The sequence below is a fragment of the Trichosurus vulpecula genome, chromosome 2 (assembly GCF_011100635.1).
Source record: "Trichosurus vulpecula isolate mTriVul1 chromosome 2, mTriVul1.pri, whole genome shotgun sequence".
NCBI classification, from domain to species: domain Eukaryota; kingdom Metazoa; phylum Chordata; class Mammalia; order Diprotodontia; family Phalangeridae; genus Trichosurus; species Trichosurus vulpecula.
Genome location: NC_050574.1, coordinates 12,547,120 through 12,567,232, shown reverse-complemented (window position 1 = coordinate 12,567,232; position 20,113 = coordinate 12,547,120). Strand labels below are relative to the sequence as shown.

At 44.0% G+C, this 20,113-nt stretch overlaps 1 protein-coding gene across 1 annotated transcript; it reads left to right on the top strand.

Annotated features, from left to right (window-relative positions):
- Positions 1–2,335: 2,335 nt before the first annotated feature.
- On the top strand, positions 2,336–19,714 carry LOC118835380 (zinc finger protein 420-like). Its single transcript, XM_036742569.1, has 5 exons — positions 2,336–2,413; positions 9,086–9,156; positions 13,773–13,899; positions 14,522–14,617; positions 17,171–19,714. The coding sequence occupies exons 2-5, from the start codon at positions 9,124–9,126 to the stop codon at positions 19,546–19,548; spliced, it is 2,634 nt and encodes an 877-aa protein (XP_036598464.1). The 5' UTR covers positions 2,336–2,413; positions 9,086–9,123; the 3' UTR covers positions 19,549–19,714.
- Positions 19,715–20,113: the final 399 nt, after the last annotated feature.

The window sequence follows — 20,113 nt, the reverse complement described above, 5'->3', positions numbered from 1 at the left end:
TCTTTCCAGGTCCTTGGTGTTTACTGCTACGTGGAAGTTTGGGGCTAAACGGCAACATAGACAATTAGTGGAGATTGTTACAGTGGAAAAGAGCACTCAGAGGACCTGGGTCCAAATCCTACCAATGATGGTCAAATTACTTCACCTCCTTAGTTCTCAGTTTCCTTTTCTGTAAAATGAAGGGGTTGAACTACGTGATCTTTGAGGTGCCTTCCAGCTCTAGAGCTATGATCTGTGAAAAAATATTCTCTTTCCTCCCATTTGACAGTTGGATTCCTATACTTCTTTTCCCTTTTGTTTACATTTTATTATGCCATTTCTCATAGATATTTAATTGTTTTCTGTTAATGTTAACCTCACTTGGCTAAAACCTGGATCATGCAATGATAGGATTAAGGGAAGACTTTTTGACATTCCTCAGATAAGGGAAGTTTGAACTTACCAAAGTCATTCAGCAATTTGTGAAAGGATTACTACTCTGTAGGCATGAAAAGAGCAGTAGGGCAATTAGGTGGTGCCATAGTGCATAGAGCACCCTTGGAGTTAGGAAGACTCACCTTCCTGAGTTCAAATCCAATCTCAGACACTTACTAGCTGTGTGACTCTGGGCAAGTCACTTAACCCTGTTTGCCTCAGTTTCTTCATCTGTAAAATGAGCTGGTATAACACCAATGTTACTAGAAGCTGCTGTGGAGGTGTAAGGCCAATAACACCAGCACACAGTAGGACTACTAGCACAGGTTCTTTGATCTGCTTCTCTAAAGGAAAGCAATTTAAAAGGGTTTACAATCTCAGTTCAATCAAACATACATATATTATTCACTTAGTTCAGGGGAAAAAGTCAGCACCCTGAACTTCAGAGAAAACATAAACAGAAATTACAAGCAGGAATTAACACAAATCAACAGACAGGGCTTCCAACTGTCTGACCACAGTAATACACACATAGTCACCAGAGAGAAGCACCAGCATTTGGGTTTTTCAAAGCCGGGAGTGCTCCTTAATGGCTACCCAGAGTCTCATGTTAGGCTTCCATGTGACTCAAGCAGGGCTCATAGGCCTATTAATGGGTGGGAAAGATCTTCAAATTAAACAAAAATACATTAACAATATATTATGATGTAGCCAGATGAGACTCTGCGTAGCTGTTAAGGAGCCCCCTGGCTAATGTAGTGATCTGCACACAGAAGTCATTTAATAAATGCTTATCAAATTTAACTGAACTTTTTGGCTGCAGTCCTCCTCTCCTGGGGAGCTTTCCTGGGCTCTGGGCTTGGGGAGGGAGATGACCTTTGACCCCACAGATGTATCTTTCAAGTTGAAATGTTTACCCTTGGGGCAGCTAGGTGGGACAGTGAGTAGAGCACCAGCCCTGGAGTCAGGAGGACCTGAGTTCAAATTCGGCCTTAGACACTTTACACATTTACTAGCTACGTGACCTTGGGCAAGTCACTTAACCCCAATTGCCCTGCCTTCCCCCCTCCAAAAAAAAAAAGAAATGTTTATCCTTGGGATCATCTTTGATACATCTAAGGAGGGCTAGTCAGAAGGACTCTCAAGCTGAGCAGGGCCCCAAGACCCTGCAGAGAGTCCCCAGGCAGGGGTCACCAGTGGCCACAGGGTGGGCCCAGGGCAGTCCTGTGGTTACATGGACTCTGGGGCTGAGGGATTGAAGGTTAAGAGGTCCAGGAGGCCACTCCCACGTAATCCTGCACACACTCACATCCAGTTCTTGGAGCTGTCTCAGATAACCACCTTATTCCAGAGCTTGGTGCAGTGCCTGGCATATAGTAGATGCTTAATAAATACTTGTTGCTTCCCTGCATTGGCTGGGGTTTCTTTTTTTTTTTTTTTGGCACAGATTCACAGAATGCACAATCACGCTCTGGGCAGGGAACTTTACTTCTGAGACCACGAAGGTGTGGGAAAAGAGACTCATTCTCAGGTCAGATTTGCCCCAGGGTTGCAAATTCTGCCCACGCGGTTTTTTTGGTTTTGTTTTGGTTTGGTTTTCTGGCTTGGTTTGTAAAGGAGGACCGCTGAGACCTCTGGGAAATGAAGACTAGCAATCCCACAGCAGATCAAGATTAGTGATAGGGACCTCAGTCCTACAGGCTGGGCAGGTAGGTAGCCTGTGCTCAATGCCCCTCCCCCTCCCCTGTCCATGGTCTGTGCGCCTGAGCAGAGCTAGGCTGAGGACTACATTCCCCAGAATCCACTGCAGACACCAGACTCCACTTCCCAGAATCCCTCGGAACGTGCCGGCGCTGCTCACCGCCCCTCGGCGCCAACCAGCCCACTGCGGACCGTGGCGTTTCGGGGCCAGGCGGCATTTGGAGATTCAGTGAAATCGAGGCTAGGTCGGGCCCTGGTGCGTGGGGCGGCTCGGAGGGAGCGAGCGAGGAGCGAGCGGGTCAGTGCGCAGGCGCGGACACGCAGGCTCTGCCTGGGCTGGGACCGGGGTGTTTTGCATGTGTGTAGACATGTGAAGTGGGGGACGAGGGGGCTCCTGAGGCGCAGGCCTGTGTTCCAGGGAGGACCAGGAGGTGGTAACCCCGAGACGCGGGCGCGCCGGAGCCCGGAGACGGGCATCACGGCTCCCGCCCTGCCGCCGCCGCTGTTGCTGCCGCGTAACGCCGGGCTCTGCGTGCGCGCTCCCGTCTCCCCAGGCCTCCTGCGTGCGCGCGCCCGCGGGCGTCTAGAGGGGGCTGCCCTGGGAGGTCTTATGTGCATGGCTCATCTCCCACCTCCGCGCCTTTGCACGGCTGCCCCTCCCCCGTGCCTGCAACTCCTGCCTTCTGGGCCCTGGATGGCGACCCCTCCCCCTTGCCTGTGTTTCCTGGGGAATGTTGTTTTTTCTTTATCTTTGGGTTCTGAGCTCAATGTGTTGTGGAACCGGCTGGCCGAACCTCTGGCCAGGACCCAAGGAAGGGGAGGGAACAGGCATTGCCCTAGCCTGTCCCCAAATCCAGCATGCCGTCCTAATCCCCGGGGGCTGGAGAGACCCCATCCCCACGGTGCCTTGAGCCCCTCTCCCAGCAGGGATTGGGGGTGCCTGGGGTCCACCTCCGAGGTAGGGGGAGGGGAGAGGTGAGCTCTGCTTGGCTGTTGCTCTCTTCCGTCCCTGGGGTCAGCTTTTGGGTGTGCTTCTTTGTCAAATAGGGGACTGGGTGGTGTAGGGAGAGGGCCTGGAGCCAGCAAGTGTTATCCTCCTGCGTTCAAATCTGGCCTCAGGCACTAGCAGTGCGATTTTGCCTCAGTTTCCCCATCTGTAAATTGAGTCGATGAAGGCAATGGCCAACCTCTCCAGTATCTCGGCTAAGGAGACCCCACGTGGGGTCATGAAGGACTCGGCTTTGTTTAGATCCTTGTTACCTTGGACGAGTCCCGTACCCTCAGCTCCACACCACCTTCCTTGGTTAAAATGAGAAGGGGCAGGCGAGGTTCTGCAGCCCAGCCTCTTTGGTCTCTTCAGCTGTTCCCCTTCACTGCACTTCTCCCCCTTGGATTTCTTCTTTGGATCCTTGGCTCGAGCCCCACCCACCCCGTACTTGTTTGTGTTTGCCCCATCTGGGCCTAGAAGGCCTGGAGCTGCACCCTCAGAGCGTGCCTCCTTCCCCCCAATCAGGAAGCCTTGGAGTCTAGGCCCTGAGCCAGACCTCGGGTCCATGAGCTGCCCTGTGAGCCCCAGGGAGACCATTCAAAAGGAGCCACTCCAGCATCCACCGTCAGTCGATCAACCAGCATTTATGCAGTGCCTACTGTGGGCTAGGGAAGAAGTGACACACTCTCTGCCTTCGAGGTGCTTAAACCCTTATGGGGAGAGGATGTACACATCTGGTGTATATAAAGCACAGAGAAACCAACAATAATTATCATGAGAACAGCCGGCATTTATGTAGTGTCTGCCACAGGCCAGTGCTGGGCTAAGCACTTCACAAATATGATTTCATTTCATCCTCACAACAGCCCTGGGATGCAGATGCTGTTCAGTTCAGTCCAATCCTTCAGTCTTGTTGGACTCTTCCTGACCCCATTTGGGGTTTTCTTGGTTCGTCGTTTCCTTCTCCAGCTCATTTTACAGATGAGAAAACTGAGGCAAACAGGGTGAAGTGGTGTGCCCAAGGTCACGCAGGTAGTAAGTGTCTGGGGCCAGATTTGAACTCATGTCTTCCTGACTCCTGGCCGAGTCCTCTAAGCAGCTGCACCAGCTAGCTGTCTAAAGCAGAGGTTAGGTAATGGGTGGGGGAGGGGGCCGGGGAGGGAACACTAGTAGCTGGGAAGGACCAGGTGGCTCTTGAGCTTCATCTTGAAGGAAACCAGTGATTCCTGGAGTAGGGGGAGCATTCTGGGTGTCAGGGAAAGGCTTGGAGGCTGGAGATGGGGTCCTGTGCAAGACCAGTACAGTCTATGGAGGGGAGGAAGAAGGAGGGATAAGGTTGAAAGGGAGAGTGGGACCAGGCTGCAGAGAGCTTTAAATGCCCAACAGAGGAGTGTGAACTTAATCCTGGAGGTACTAGGGAGCCACTGGAGCTTGGGAGTGGTGACATGGTCCCTTCTGCTTGGGCTGCTGCGTTAAGAAAGTCAGGCTGATGAATTAGAGAGGAGACAGGCCGGAGGCAGGGCGGCAGCCAGAAGGCCGTTGGTTGTTTGAGCTCAGGAGTGCCCGTCTTGATGAAATCACAAATCCTTTTGAAGTGCGTGCACCCAGCTATACAGGCATGCCTCAGAGCTATCGCACTTTGTAGGTATTACCTTTTTTTTTTTAAACAAATTGAAGGTTTGTGGCCACCCTGAGTCAAGCAAATCTGTTGGCACCATTTTTCCGACAGCATGTGCTCACCTCATGTCATCTTTTGGTAATTCTTGTCATACTTCAGACTATTATAATTATTGTAGCTGTTACAGTGATCTGTGATGTTACGATTGTGGTTGTTTTGGGGCACCTTGAACTGTGCCCACATAAAAAGATAAATATTAGGTGTATTCTGGTTGCTCCACTGACTGGGCTGTTCCCTCATCTCTCTGTCTCCTCCTGAGCCACAACAGTATTGACATCAGGCCGGTTGATAACTCTACAATGACTTCTAAGAATCAATCCCTGTGGCAAACTTCATTGTGTCTTATTTTAAGAAATTGCCACAGCCACCCTACCCTGATCAGTCAGCAGCCAGCGACACTGAGGCAAGGCCTTCCACCAGCAAAAGGACTAGGACTCTCTGAAGGCTCGGGTTATGGTTGGCATTTTGTTTTTTTAGCAACAAAGCATTTTTAAATTAAGGTATGTAAGTTATTCTTTTAGACGTAATGCTGTTGCACACTTAATAGATCACAGTATAGTGTAAACGTAACTTTTACATACACTGAAAAACCAAAAAATTTGTGTGACCCTTTATATTGAAATAATCGCTTTATTGTGCTGGTCTGGAATGGAACTGGTACTATCTCCAAGGTATGCCTGTACACATATGTGTTCTGTGATTAGTTGGGAAGAATGTTGTACTTCATGTCAGGAGACATCTGTGTTTAAAAGTCCTTTCTCCAGCACTTATAAGTATAATCTGATAGCCTCAGACACTGATTTCGTGTGTGACCCTGGGCAAGTCACTTCTGTCCATAAAATGGGGATAAAAATAGCACTTACTTCCCAGAGTTGCTGTTGTGAGCATCAAAGGAGATAATATTTGTAAAGTGAAAACACTGTGTCAGTACTACCATTACTACTACTGCTACTGCTACCACCACCACCACCACCACCACCACCACCACCACCACCATTACCCCCACCGTCACCATCGCCACCACCACCATTACCATCACCACCACCACCACCATTACCCCCACCGTCACCACCACCACCACCACCGTCACCATCACCACCACCACCATTACCCCCACCACCATTACCCCCACCGTCACCACCACCACCACCACCATTACCCCCACCATCACCACCATTACCATCACTCCCCAACCATCACCCACCCCATCACCACCATCACCATCACCACCACCACCTCATCATCACCACCACCCCCACCCCCCTCCCCCACCACCATCCCCATCCCCACCACCACCATCCCCATCCCCACCACCACCACCACGTTAAAAGGCTTCCAGCTCAGTCTAGGGGATGAACTCTGCCTTGTGCCTAAGAACTTGCCATCCTTAGCATGGAGAACAGATTCTCCACAGTCAGTTAATAAACACTTAATAAGTGCCCCAAGCACTATGCTGAGCAATTGGGATACAAAGAGAGGCAAAAGACAGTCCTTACCCTTGAGGGACTCCCAGTGTGAAGGGTGAGACCCCATGAAGACAGCTACGTACAAACAAGCTATAAACAGGGTGTGCTGGCATTGATAGACCTCTGGCAGAAGGTAGGAGTTTTGCTGGGACCTGAAAGAAGCCAGGAGGTGGAGATGAGGAGGGGGTGACAGACCATTCTAGATGTGGGGCACAGCTGGTAAAAATGTTCAGAGCCAAGAGCTGGAATGGAATAAGCACGTTTTACTCAGCCCCTGTTCCGTTCCAGGCACTGCTAAAAGCTCTTTTACAAAAATCTCATTTGAGCCTTGCCACAGCACTGAATGTCTCTTCTAGGTCCTTCCTGAAGGGCATCCTGGCCCTTTCCCTGGCCTCAGTCTTCCTTGCTCTGGCATTAGAGACATAGTTGATTGAAGACCCCCCACTAAAGAATCCTTGCTTTTGGATCCCCATAATGTGGCTTTCCAGGACTGTGAAGTTAGCAGTTACTTCATCCAGCCCATCACAGAGGACCTTCCTGCCTTAAGGCCTTCCTTGGGATTTCAGGGCCAAAGTTGATGGGAAGGAACAGATCATGGAGCTCTGAATGCTGGCTATTTCTGACCCTCCAGCCTGGCTGACAGGCCTGGGGTAAATTGAGAACCCCAAGGAAACAGTGAAAGGGGAGAATTACACCAGTGTGGTTGGGGGGAAGGGAAAGAGGTCATCTGTACAGTGTATTGTAGGAGGAAAAGAGATCTCTGAAGGGAGAGGTGGGAACCTCCCCTTCACCCTATCTTCTGCCTCCCAGAAGCTATGGTCCCAACCTTCCTGCCATCCCTGTGCCATCCTGATGTTGTGCCTTCACTTCACTTGCCTTAACCCTTTGTTCCACATTCCTTCCCTCCCCACCCCACCCCCCAGGCCCAAGCCCTTCCCTCCACAGTTTTCTGCCTTGACTTTGGGGGTTTCTGCCATCCATTACTTTCATTTGTCCAGACTTTTCCATCCATTACCTTGTGTTGCCTTCATGCGAGCCAGTGGGGTTGGTCAGACAGGTATCGCCATAGCCCCTGTTTGGCAAGGTGGAATTCAAGTATCAGAGTTCCAGCGTCCAGCGGTTCGTTAGTAGTGGAGCTGGAACGAGAATCCAGGGCAGTTTACACCTTGTTCTGTCCCATTTACACCAGTCTGTTCTGACTGGACAAAGAAGCAGTAGTGTGTACAGGCGTACCTTGGAGATGTGGCCAGTTCACTTCCAGATCACCGTAATAAAGCAAAGATTTCAATAAAAAGGGTCACACAAATTTTTTGATTTCTTAGTGTATACTGAAGTTACGTTTACACTATACGGTCGTCTATTAAGTGTGCAGTAGTATTATGTCTAAAAGAGCAGCTCACTTACCTTAATTAAAACATGCTAGCCATCACCTGGGCCTTCAGAGAGTCCTAATCCTTTTGCTGGTGGAGGGCCTTGCCTCTGTGTTGATGGCCGCTGACTGATCAGCGTGGTGGCTGCTGAATGTTGGGGTGGCTGTGGCAGTTTCTTAAAATAAGACAACACTGAAGTTTGCCAGGGGATGGGCCCTTCCTTTTGTTTGAACACTTAGAGACCATTGTGGCGTTCTTAATTGGCGTGATTTCAGTGTTTCATGGTTCAGGGAACAGGGAGAGAGATGAGGGAGCGGCCAATCGGTGGAGCAAGCAGAACACAACAGTTATCGATGAAGCTCCCTGCCTTATGTGGGCATGATTCACGGTGCCCCAAAACAATTACTATAGTAACATCAAAGATCACTGATCACAGATCAGATCACAAAACAGATATGATGATGAAGTTTGAAATATTGCAAGAATGACCAAAATGTGACACAGACACGGTGTGAGCACGTGCTGCTGGGAAAATGGGGCCAATAGATTTGCTCGACTCAGTGGAGACAGCCCTTTAATTTGTACAAAATGCATTATCTGCAAAGCACAGTAAAGTGCAGTGCAGTAAAGTGAAGTACGTCTGAGTCTAGAAGAGAGAGGTCCTGGCCTTGGAAAGCCAGGAAGACCTGGGCTCAATGATAACAATGATGACGTTTTCAAAAGCACTTTACAAAATTACTTCACTTGATTCCTGGGAGGTTGGTGCTATCCTCATCTTACGGATGAGGAAACTGAGACAGGCAGGTTAAGAGATTGGCCTAGAGCCTCTCTCACACACACCCCCTACTAAACGTGTCTGAGGCTGGATTCGAACACAGGCTTCCTAACTCTAGGCCCAGAACTCTCTCCACTGCGCCATATAGTAGCCTGATCAAGTCGTGCATCCGATGCACACTGCCTCTGTTACCCTGGACGTGTCTCTTAGCTTCTCGTTTCTCAGTGTTTGCGAAGTCACGGATTCAGGCCCTTTCCCTCTCACACTAACTCCAGTGGGAAATAGAGGCTCATATTGTGAAAGAATTTTCTCTAAAGAGTCCAGCAGATTTGTTCTTCACACATGCTGTGAGAAGGGGAAGGGCTTGGAGAGACGTGTGTTTCTTATGAAGATGTGATACAGTTGTATGCTGAGGGTCCTGGTGCCCGTGCGGTGAGGCTATGAGATGAAATCGGTGTTTCCTAGTTTCCAGTGGGAACAGAACCATTGTTTTCTAGTTGCCAGATTTGAGCTCAGTCCCTTGGCTCTGATTTTGGGGGAAGTATAGGGAGGGGTGTCTCTCAAGTCCATCAGGAGCTTCCATACCCCATTGGCATGTTGGTAATTCTGCCCTGGACGGTATGGGAGCTGCAAAGCAGAATTGCTTTTGCTGGCTTCTTTTTTGTCTCATAGCTCTACTTTCTCTAAATCCAGGCCTTCCTCAAGACAAGAGCTGAGAGGAGGAAGAAAGGATGGCTTCCGTGCTCCTGGCGGCCAGGTCACGGGTGAGTTAGGCTTTCTTCACCGAAATGCTGTCTCATCTTTTAGACCTTGGCTGTATTTTGTTCTCTTGTCCTCGATTCCATCATGACTCAGCCAGGAATCTGAGCCCCAGAAAGCCGTGGCTGTTCTGATGGATGACTGGACATTGATAGTGTTTTTACATGAGTGTTACTCAAAGGGAATCCAACCTCTCTGATTTAACAGTAGGAAACAAGCCCAGGCAGATTGGCAAACACTGCACTCTTCTCTTGAATTCTCTGAGAATCGCAGAGTTGGAAAGGCCATCAGGCCATGTGGATCATCCTGCTGGTGAACAAGAATCCCATTTACAGAATAAAAGACAAAGGAAGTTCACAGGGTCTGGTGTGACCTGATCTTGAGGGAGCCATACTGGATTTTGGTTGTAACCACTTCCATTCATGAACCAGTCGTCCCTTTAATGGTATGTTCAAGAATCTTGCCAGGTAGCAAAGCCAGACTGAATCAAATTAACCAAGCAGACTTTACACTTGAGAGCAAAAGGCGATTATTGTCCAGATGCTGTGAAAGGCTTTAAAACTAGAGGCATAATTTCTCAGGTTTGAAGTCCTCTTGGTTAATTTCATTCCTTCTTTTTCTTTTTGACCTTCCACCTCCCAAGAGATCTCCTATCACAATTCCAAAGTGGTCATCCAGTCTTATGCCACCTTATGAATAAAAGCCACAACATTTTAAATCCATTCTATTCTTTATCTTAATATAATGGAAAAAATCCTGCTTGGAGTCTGCAGAGTTCCTTGAATGGTGAGTTCATTCAGACAGTCCTTCTGACAGCATTCTTTTAGGACCGTGTTCTGCTTTTGTGTTAGTTGTCCATTACTTGCATCTTTTGTAGATGCTTTTCTGAACCTATGTGGAAATCACTTTCAAACTTTGACACTTGTCTCTTTTAAGAAGAGACATTTGAAGGGTATGAGCAGGATCATGCACACACATGTTTTTCGAAAACTAATAACTGCTGATTGAAACTGAAAATAAAGGCATGAGGAACAAAACTGAAAGCCAGGAAAAAGAAAAAAAATTCAGGATCATTAGACCTCTTGGTTCAGTGTATATAATAATAGTAAGAATTCATTAAGAGCCTGCTGTTTGCCAGGCACTGTGCTAAAGTGCTGGGGATGCAAAAACAGTCAGAAGACAATCCTTGCTCTTGAGGAGCTGACAGTCAAATCATAGTTATGCAGTATATTATAGATTGAAAATTGATTTCCTCAAAACAGTCTTAGAAACTAACAGAAGGAAACAGACTTAATGAGGCATGCATTACGTAGTCTAAGTTGTAGGGCTAAGATTATCTGCCAAATTGCTTTTCATTTTTGCCAACTGTTCTTTTTTTAAAAACTTTAAATAAAATTTTTTTTCAATTTATCTGAAATCCGCTTTATTTCTCCTCCCTCTTTTTTTCAGGGGAAGAAATCTAAGCTATCCACCTGCAAAAGAGAGAAAAATGAATTCCTATAAATTGCCATGTAAGGCAAATTCTTACATTGGCCATGTCCAAAAATGTACATACATACACATATGTCTCCATCTGTGCCCTAAGTTTACCTCTCTGTCAGGATATGGGCAGCATGTTCCATCATGAATCTTTAGGAATCATGGCGGGTCATTGGGTTAACCAGAGCTCTTATGTCTTTCAAAGTTGTTTGTTTTTATAATAATTATATAAATTGAGCTCATAGTTCTGCTTACTTCATTCTGCATCAGTTCATACATGTTTTCCCAGGTGTCTCTGCAACCACCACAGCACAATAATGTTCCATCACATTCATATATTATAACTTGTTTAACCATTCCTCAGTTGATGGGCATCTCCCTTCAATTTTTAGTTCTTTGCTATCACAAAAAGAATCGCAATAAATATTTTTGTTTCCTTTTATGCCTTTGAGGTATAGACCTACTAGAGGTATTGTTGGTTCAAAGGGCACAGACAGTTTAGTAAATTTTGAGGCATAGTTCCAAATTGCTTTCCAGAATGGCTGGACTATTATTGTGCTGGTTTCCCATAGCTCCTTAAGCATTTGTTATTTTTCCTTTTTTGTCAGCTTTGTCAATCTGAAGGGTGTGAAGTAGAACCTCAGGGTTGTTTTAATTTTCATTTCTGTCATTAGTAGCGATTTAGAACATTATTTCATATGCCTATTAATAGCTTGGACTTCTTCCGCTGAAAACTGCCCTTTGACCATTTATCAATTGGTGAATGACTCTTATAAATTTGAATTAATTCCTTATGTATTTTGAAAATGAGACTCTTATCAGAGAAACTTAATACAGAGGATTTTCCCCCATTTACCTGCTTCTCTTCTAATTTTAGTTGCATTGGTTTTGTTTGTACAAAACCTTTTTATGTAATCAGAATTATCCCATTTTACCTTTCTGTGATCATCTCTCGTCTTTGGTTACATACTCTTCCCTTATCTATAGATCTGACAGGTAATTTTTTCCTTGGTCCTCTATCTTATTTGTTTATGATGTCACCCTTTCTGTCTAAAGTATGTACCCATGTGGAGCTCATCTTGGCATGTTGCTTACCTTTGTTTGCCTCAGTGTCCTCATCTATAAAGTGGGGGTAATAACAGGACCTGCATCCCAAGGTGGTTGTGAGGATCAAATAAGACCTTAATTATAAAGCATTTAGCACAGTATTATTATGTAGTGTGCAGTGTTGGTCTACACCTAGTTTCTGCCAGACTGCTTTCCGGTAGTTTTTTTTTTTTTAATGGTGAGTTTAATGGTCAGTCTACTAGCTGAGTCTCCTAGCCTGTCTGTCTAGGATAAAGTGCCCTTCTCCCAGTCATTGGGGGGGGGTCTTTTGGTTTGTTGTCCATGAACCTTCTTCTCAAGTCTTTAGAACTGATTTGCTTTTCTGCATTTCATCCGTACCAGATAGTTTTTGGTAATTATTGCTTTGTGTCATAGTTTAAGGTCCAGGAGGGCCAAGCCCTCATTCTTCCAATACTTCCAATATATTTGTCCAAATGTTATTTTGTCTAACTGTGAAGGTCTCCCTTGTAATTTGACTGGCATAGCACTAAATGTGCTTGAGAGCAATCAGGTGGTGAAAGGCTTTGAGTCCATACTATATGGCAGTAGGCTAAAGGAGCTGTGGATGGTTAGCCAGCAGAAAAGAAGATGCATGTGTGTGTGTGTGTGTGTGTGTGTGAGAGAGAGAGAGAGAGAGAGAGAGAGAGTGTGTGTGTGTGTGTGTGTGTGTGTTGGGGGTTGGGATTGGAGGGAGGTGATAGCAGGCTTCAAATAGCTTGCAGGACTGTCACAGGGATTTGACTTGCTTTGTTTGGGCCCAGAGGGTGGGACTAGGATCAATAGGTGGAAGTAGCAAAAAGACAAATTTAGCTCGGATGTCATAAACATTTTTCTAACAATTTTTGTTGTTCAGCCATTTTTCAGTTGTGTCTAACTCTTCATGATCCCATTTTGGGGTTTTCTTGCCAGATATACTGGAGTGGTTTGTCATTTCCTTCTCCAGCTCATTTGACAGATGAGGAAACTGAGGCAAACAGGGTGAAGTGACTTGCCCAGGGTCGCACAGCTAGTATGTGTCTGAGGCCAGATTTGAATTCAGGAAGATGAGCCTTCTGGACTTCAAGAGCGATGCTCTATCCACTGTGCTATGTAGCTGCCCAATTTCTTACTGTGAGAGCTGTCCAAAAGTGGAATGGACTGCTTCAAGATGTGAGGGGCATTTCCTCAGTGTAAGTCTTCACACAGGCTAGAGGACCACATGCCACATGTGTTATAGTTGGGAACTTCCTTTCAGGTGTGCAATGAGCTAGACAGCCTTGGGGTCCTTTTCAGCTCCTTGATTTCATACTTATCTGAAATTTGTTAATTTAGAAGTCGTATTCTTTGTAAAAAAAAATCGAGGTGGCCCAGCCATGAACATTGTACCTCTCCATTGCTCTTCATGTGAATCCCTTGATATTCTTGTTATTGTGGTATGTGTCCTCCCCCTGTGGTGTGTCACATGACAGGCTTTGTATCTTCCCTGAGCACCTACCTCATTGTTCTGTGCATTGTAGGGTCATCAAAGGAAGACAGTCTTTCTGCACTTTGACTGGGGGCCCTTGAAGGAGAAAAGCTGTGGTTTGGGTGAGGGAGCAGGGCCACATTACTGATTGAATAAGGGGAGAATTCCCCCCCTCACTCCCACCCCCAGCCCTTAAATGCAGCTTTTCTCTGTTTTCTCATTTTTCCCAAAACTTGGGGATCAGTGATGGAGAGTGATTACTATGATGTAGCTTCTTAGAAATTAGTTATGTGTGGTACGGTAATAGGCGTCAGTCTTGTATGCCTGATTCTACAGATGGGTCAGTTTGGGGGTGTTAATTTGAGTTTTGGGGGAGTTCAGGAATAAAGCATGATGGAGAGTGTGGTCTGAAGTGAGACATTGTCTCTGGTGTGGAGAAGAAGCAATTTTGAGGAAATATTTGACATGGAATATTTAAAATGCTTAGTGCCTGCTCAACCTCTTGTTATGCCCACTTTGCCAGCTTCATGTCTCTTCTGTGGTCCATAGGATGTGGTTGGCCCTGGATGAGCAGAAATGTTTGTGTTTCAGAAATCATTGACATTCAAGGACGTGGCTGTGGACTTCACCAAGGAGGAGTGGAGGCAGCTGAACCCTTCTCAGAGAGATATGTACAGGGATGTGATGTTGGAGAACTATAAGAACCTCGTCTTCCTGGGTAAGGAAGTGTTCCCCTGGGAATCAGTCCCTGGGCCAGTCTGTGCATTCTCATTTGCTCAGTTTTGGCTGTGGAATATCTGAATCACTCAGCTGAGTTTTAGTTTGGTTTTCAGGGTGGTTCAGGAACCCATGTCATAGAGGGAGCTGCCTGAATTTTTTAGGGTAAACAAAACATTTCTGTTCTCTCTTACCTAGTGAAGAATTTTAAAAAAGAAAATTGGAAGGCTTGTATCTCTAGTGTGCATCACATAAGGCAACATCTTCCTCATTCTCTGGTTTCCAGGTCTTAGCTTGTCCTGTATAGTCCATGGTAGATACCTTAAGATGTGAAAGTTTCCCATTAGCTTAACAATGAGTGAGTCAAATGAACCAATGATCCTTATGAACTTAAATCAAATCTTACCCTAGCCCCTGTGGCCTCTTCCACCACTGCCCCTCCATCCTCCCCCCATATTTCCTAAAATTACAATGCATAGTGTCCTGTAGAGGCCCTAAGTCTAGCCCACTCTTGCCCTACCTACTGTGTCCTCTTTTCCTTAAGGAGAAAAGAGTTGTGGGATTGAAATGTGAGCTGCCTCTTTATTCTCGGCACTTTTTCCCATTTATTTCTCTGTGAGTAGGGCTTTTAGGTTCTCAACCAGATGTGATCTCCCAGCTAGAAAGAGGCGAAGTGCCATGGATGCCTGAGGGAGAAGTACCCAGAAGTTCTTATCTAGGTGAGTGAATATGTGCCCTTCTCTCTCCTCACCCAGGAAGTACATGAGGTCTCTGACATGCCTTAATTTTTTGTTTTAGTAAATTATTTTCTGGATGTCATTGTCACTTCATGTTTCATACCAGGTCTCACAAAATGCAGTTATTGTCCTTTCTGATTTTACTTTTTTTACTTATATCCTTCATTGCCCTGCCTATGTGATAGTTTCCTCCTCTTGAATGCTTAGTTCAGTTCAGTTCTGTACACATTAAAGATTGGCTCTTGGTCTTATGTTCTTGTATTTTCTCTGACATATCTTTCAGTGTTGTTTCCTTTTTTTTTTTTACATTTTTGTGATCATTTTGTATCTCGTTCTTCTGGTTCTACTGATGTCTCAATTCCTTTAAATCCTCCCCAAGTTTCCTTAAATTCTTCAAAGCCATTATTTCTTACTGCAAAATAATTCTTAAGCAAAAAGGAAAAGAAAGAAAAGGAGATCATTGTAGTAGTTAAGAGAAATATACAGAAAAGAGAATCAGAAGTTCAGAAGGAAGCCTAGACAAGCAGGACAGCTTTGAAAGTAGCATGTTAAATTCATTAAAAAGTAAGGCACATGTAGTAGAGACTTGATATTTCATATGCAACCATGTTTTTCTATTCTGTTTAGTATATGACCCATTTTTGGTGTTAAGGACAGATTGTTTTAAAAAGTGAGACATATTTAATGTTTTAAAAAATCCATTTCATTCATGTTCCGTAAGAATTCAGCCATTCCCCAATTGATGGGCACTCTTTGTTTCTATCAGTTTGCTACTACAAAAATATTGCTGAAAATATTAAATTCTTTTCCGTAGTCACATTGCTCATAAATGGCAGAATTGGGGCTTAAATCCAGAACTTGCAACATCAGATTCGGTACTAATCCACTGTGCCACAATTTTTGCTTTCTCCTAACCTTCAGACATGCTCCAGTGGTGGAAAAAAGGGAGGGAAGGAATAAACATTTATTAAGTGTCTGTTAATTTACCAGGCACTATGCTAAGTGCTTTACAAATTATATTATCTCATTTGATCCTCACAGCAACCTGAGAAGTAAAAACCCCATTTTACAGTTAAGGAAACTGAGGCAGAGAGCTTAAGGGACTTGCTTAGGATCACACAGCTAGTAAGTGTTTGAAGCCAGATTTGAACTCAGTCTTCCTGACTCCAGGCCCATCTGTCTACTGCTTTACCTTGCTGCCTCATAAAGGATTTAGAATAATGAAATCTCAGAGTAGGAAGGGGCCTTGGAAATCATCTGTTTCATCCTCTTACCTAATGCAAGGATTCACTCTACAATACCTCTGCCATGTAGACATCCAGCCTCTGAAGATTTAAAAGAAGTAGGGAAGAGGTCCCAAATTTTTAACACATCAAATTTCATTTTGCACAACTTTTATTATTATGGTGAACTTCCCTTATGTTGAAATAAAAACTTCCCTTCCTATGACTTTTGTTTGTTTTGTCCTTTATCAAAAAAGACAGTATTTAATCCTCATGAGAAACTTTCACATAGCCATGTCCTAGTTCTGAGTCTTCTGTTCTCCTGGTTACACATTCCTAGTTCATTTACCCTTTCTCCAGCAATGTCATTTCTAGTTCTTCACCATTCTGGTAAATTCCTCTTCACTCATTCCAACTGTTTAGTGTTCAACTCCGTGGGTGGTACTGAATTCAGAAATTCCAGTGTAATGTGGCCAGTACAGTGGGATTGTTACTCTCTCTGAGTCAGACACCATGTCTTTTAATGAATTTTTAACATTGTGCTCATTAATCTTGCTGGATTATAACTTGACAGACAAATCATCATTTTGTCCACATTGCCACAGTGACATCTTGAAAGATTTTGATGAAAATGTTGCCAAAATCTGAAAGGCCAAAGGATCTGTTATCACTTAATCAATTATTTATAAAATTTTATTATTAAAGGGAAATGAGAAATTTGGGGGTTTTGGCGCATCTTGTTTTTATTGAACCCTTGCTAGTTCCTACTGGGCACTGCTTTATTTTCTCAGTACTTAAAAAATCATTCATCTTTTTAAAACTAGGATTTGGTGAGAAATTGACATCAGATTTGCCAGTCCATAATTCGTAGAATCGACCTGTTTCCCCTTTCTGAAAATTAAATTTGTTGTTGTTGTTGCTGATCACCAACAATTATTCTAAGGGGATAGAAGACTGTGAATGTAATACATGTTTTAGGTAAAAGGAGAAACCAAGAGAGAAAATGTAGGCAAATGACATTCATTTAGCTTTGTTGAATTAGCCTTTGTTTAAAGCAGTCAGCTGGTTGAGCATCATTTATCTCAAACTATATTTGTTCTGTAGTTTTCAAATCAATGTTCTTTTTCCTTCCTGGAAAGCAATTTATATTTTGCCTTTTAGGGAGCAGTGAAGCCCTTGAATGTAATGTGAGTGGAAGAGCCTTCTAGCACACAATAGGTCTTACGCCTCATAAGAGAATTCATACAGAAGTTGTTTGAATGTAAAGAATGTGGGAAAGACTTTAGTAACTTTTTTTTGTTGTTTTCTTTAGATTCTCTTATTCAGAATACTAGGCGTAAAATCACAGAATCAGTTCCGAAGCATGCTGTTTCTCTGGGAGAAACATCCAAAGAAATACTCACAAAGGATAGATCTTGTAATGCCATATTGGGAGATGACTGGGAATGTGATGTCAAGTTACAGAGGCAGAAGGGTAGCCAGCAAAGAAAGTCTAAGAAAATGACAGTCATCCATGAAAGCAGCATATTTGGGAAAAGTCTCAGTTCAGCTTCATTACCTGTTCCACAGCAGAGAACTGCCTCAGGAAAAAGTTTCCATGGGTATGGAGGAAGTGCAAAGACCTCTAAACAGTATTCGAGCATTCTCAAATGTCATAAAATCTCTGGCAAGAAACTTTCTAAGTCCAATAAATACAGGAAATCCTTCAGTTACCATTCAGATCTTATTCAATATCATAGAAAACTTACTGGGAAAAAAACATGTGAATGTAGTGAATGTGGGAAGGCGTTTAGCACCAGGTCGTCGCTTAAAGGACATCTAAGACTTCATACTGGAGAGAGACCCTTTGTGTGCAGTGAGTGTGGGAAAGCCTTCATTCAGAGGGCAAAACTGAATGTACATAAGAGAATTCATACTGGAGAGAAACCCTTTGTTTGTCATGAGTGTGGAAAAGCTTTCAGATACTCAATAAGTCTTACTGAACATAAGAGAATTCACACAGGAGAGAAACCTTTTGAATGTAAAGAGTGTGGGAAAGCCTTCAGACAAAGCTCAGCACTTAGGAGGCATCAGATAATTCATACTGGGGAGAAACCCTTTGTGTGTAATCTGTGTGGGAAAGCCTTCATAGAGAGTGGAAAACTTACTGCACATAAAAGAATTCACACAGGTGAGAAGCCATTTCAATGTAAAGAATGTGGAAAGACCTTTAGCTACATCTCATCCCTTAGAGATCATTGTAGGTTTCATACTGGAGAAAACCGACATGAATGTAATGAATGTGGGAAATCTTTCAGTAGAAGCACATCACTTAAAGGCCACCAAAAAATTCATACAGGTGAGAAACCCTATGTGTGCAGTGAGTGTGGGAAAGCTTTCATAGAGAAAGTAAGACTTACTGAACATAAAAGAATTCATACTGGAGAGAAACCCTTTGAATGCAACGAATGTGGAAAAGCCTTCAGCCACAGCTCATCCCTTAGATATCATCGGAGACTTCATACTGGAGAGAAACGATACAAGTGCAATGAGTGTGGGAAATGCTTCAGTGCAAGTTCAACACTTAGAAAGCATCAGAGAACTCATACTGGAGAGAAACCCTTTTCCTGTACTGAGTGTGGGAAAGCCTTCATAGAACGAGGAAGACTTACAGAACACATGAGAATTCATACTGGAGAGAAACCTTTTGAATGTAATGAATGTGGAAAGGCCTTTAGCTATACCACTAGTCTTACTGAACATCAGAGAATTCATACAGGAGAGAAACCTTTTGAATGTAGTGAATGTGGAAAAGCCTTCAGCCAAAGCTCAACACTTAGGACGCATCAATTAACACATACTGGAGAAAAGTCCTTTGAATGTAATGAATGTAAGAAAGCCTTCAGTAGCCGATCATCTTTGAAGCTTCATTGGAGAATTCATACAGGAGAGAAAAAGTTTGAATGTAGTGAATGTGGGAAATCCTTTATCAGAAGCTCATCACTTATGAAACATCAGAGGATTCACACAGGAGAAAAACCATTTGCATGTAGTGAATGTGGGAAAGCCTTCATAGAAAGAGGAAGACTTAATGAACATATGAGAATTCATACAGGAGAGAAACCCTTTGAATGTCATGAATGTGGAAAAGCCTTTAGCTACATAGCGAGTCTTACTGAACACAAGAGAATTCATACTGGAGAGAAGCCTCTTGAGTGTAATGTGTGTGGAAAAGCCTTCCGCCACAGGATAGGTCTTACAGCTCATAAGAGAATTCATACAGAAGAAAAACCTTTTGAATGTAAAGAATGTGGGAAAGCTTTCAGTAATAGTTCAAACCTTATGATGCATTGGAGGCTTCATACAGGAGAGAAACCCTTTAAATGTAATGAATGTGGGAAAGCCTTCAGCAATAGCTCAAACCTTAGGACACATCAAAGACTTCATACTGGAGAGAAACCCTTTGATTGTAATCAGTGTGGGAAAGCCTTCAGAGAGAAAAGACAACTTACTCTACACAAGAGGATTCATACTGGAGAGAAACCCTTTGAATGTAATGAATGTGGGAAAGCCTTCAGTTATCCAACAAGTCTTACAGAACATAAGAGAATTCATACTGGAGAGAAACCTTTAGAATGTAATGAATGTGGGAAAACCTTCAGTCACAGCTCATCTTTTAGGAATCATAAGAAATGTCATATTAAAGAATAACAATATCTGTGAAACAAATAGGGGAAACCCCTAGTGACAACTCATTCCTTTTGTACCTTCAGAAAATTGATGTTTTAGAGAAACCAAGGGAAGGTGATATGTGAGAATTTTTTCAGCAATAGCACATCCTTTCAGAAAATTTTCAGAATTACAAAAATTACAGAGTTTTAAGGGAACTTGGGGATCATAGTCTATCTCATACCAGTAGAACACAAGGTATTTGAGGGCAAGGACTGTTTGAATATTTTTTTAAACAAGTGCTGCCTAAGCAAGAGTCTATTACACAATATGTCTGAAAAGTAGGCTGAATGATTTGCTTGAAAACTGGACTCTGGCAGCCAAGACAGGCAGACCCATTCAAAGTCCTTACTTTCACTCCAGCTATAGAATCCTGTAATGAAAGAGTATCTCTCAGGGACTGAAAACTAATGAGAGGGTTGGAACAGCAAGTGATATGGCAGATATAGCAACATGGGTTTAAGAAAACTTTTATACTTTTTTTGTTTTTTTTGCATTTGAGAACTAGATGCTCATGAGATTGGACTTGTTAGGGAGTTCAGAGCCA

Excerpts from the sequence above, each read along its gene's own strand:
- LOC118835380 (XM_036742569.1), top strand. The coding sequence starts at position 9,124 with ATGGCTTCCGTGCTCCTGGCGGCCAGGTCACGG. Across the intron at positions 9,157-13,772 it reads TCCTGGCGGCCAGGTCACGG|AAATCATTGACATTCAAGGA; the intron begins GTGAGTTAGGCT and ends TTTGTGTTTCAG. Across the intron at positions 13,900-14,521 it reads TAAGAACCTCGTCTTCCTGG|GGCTTTTAGGTTCTCAACCA; the intron begins GTAAGGAAGTGT and ends CTCTGTGAGTAG.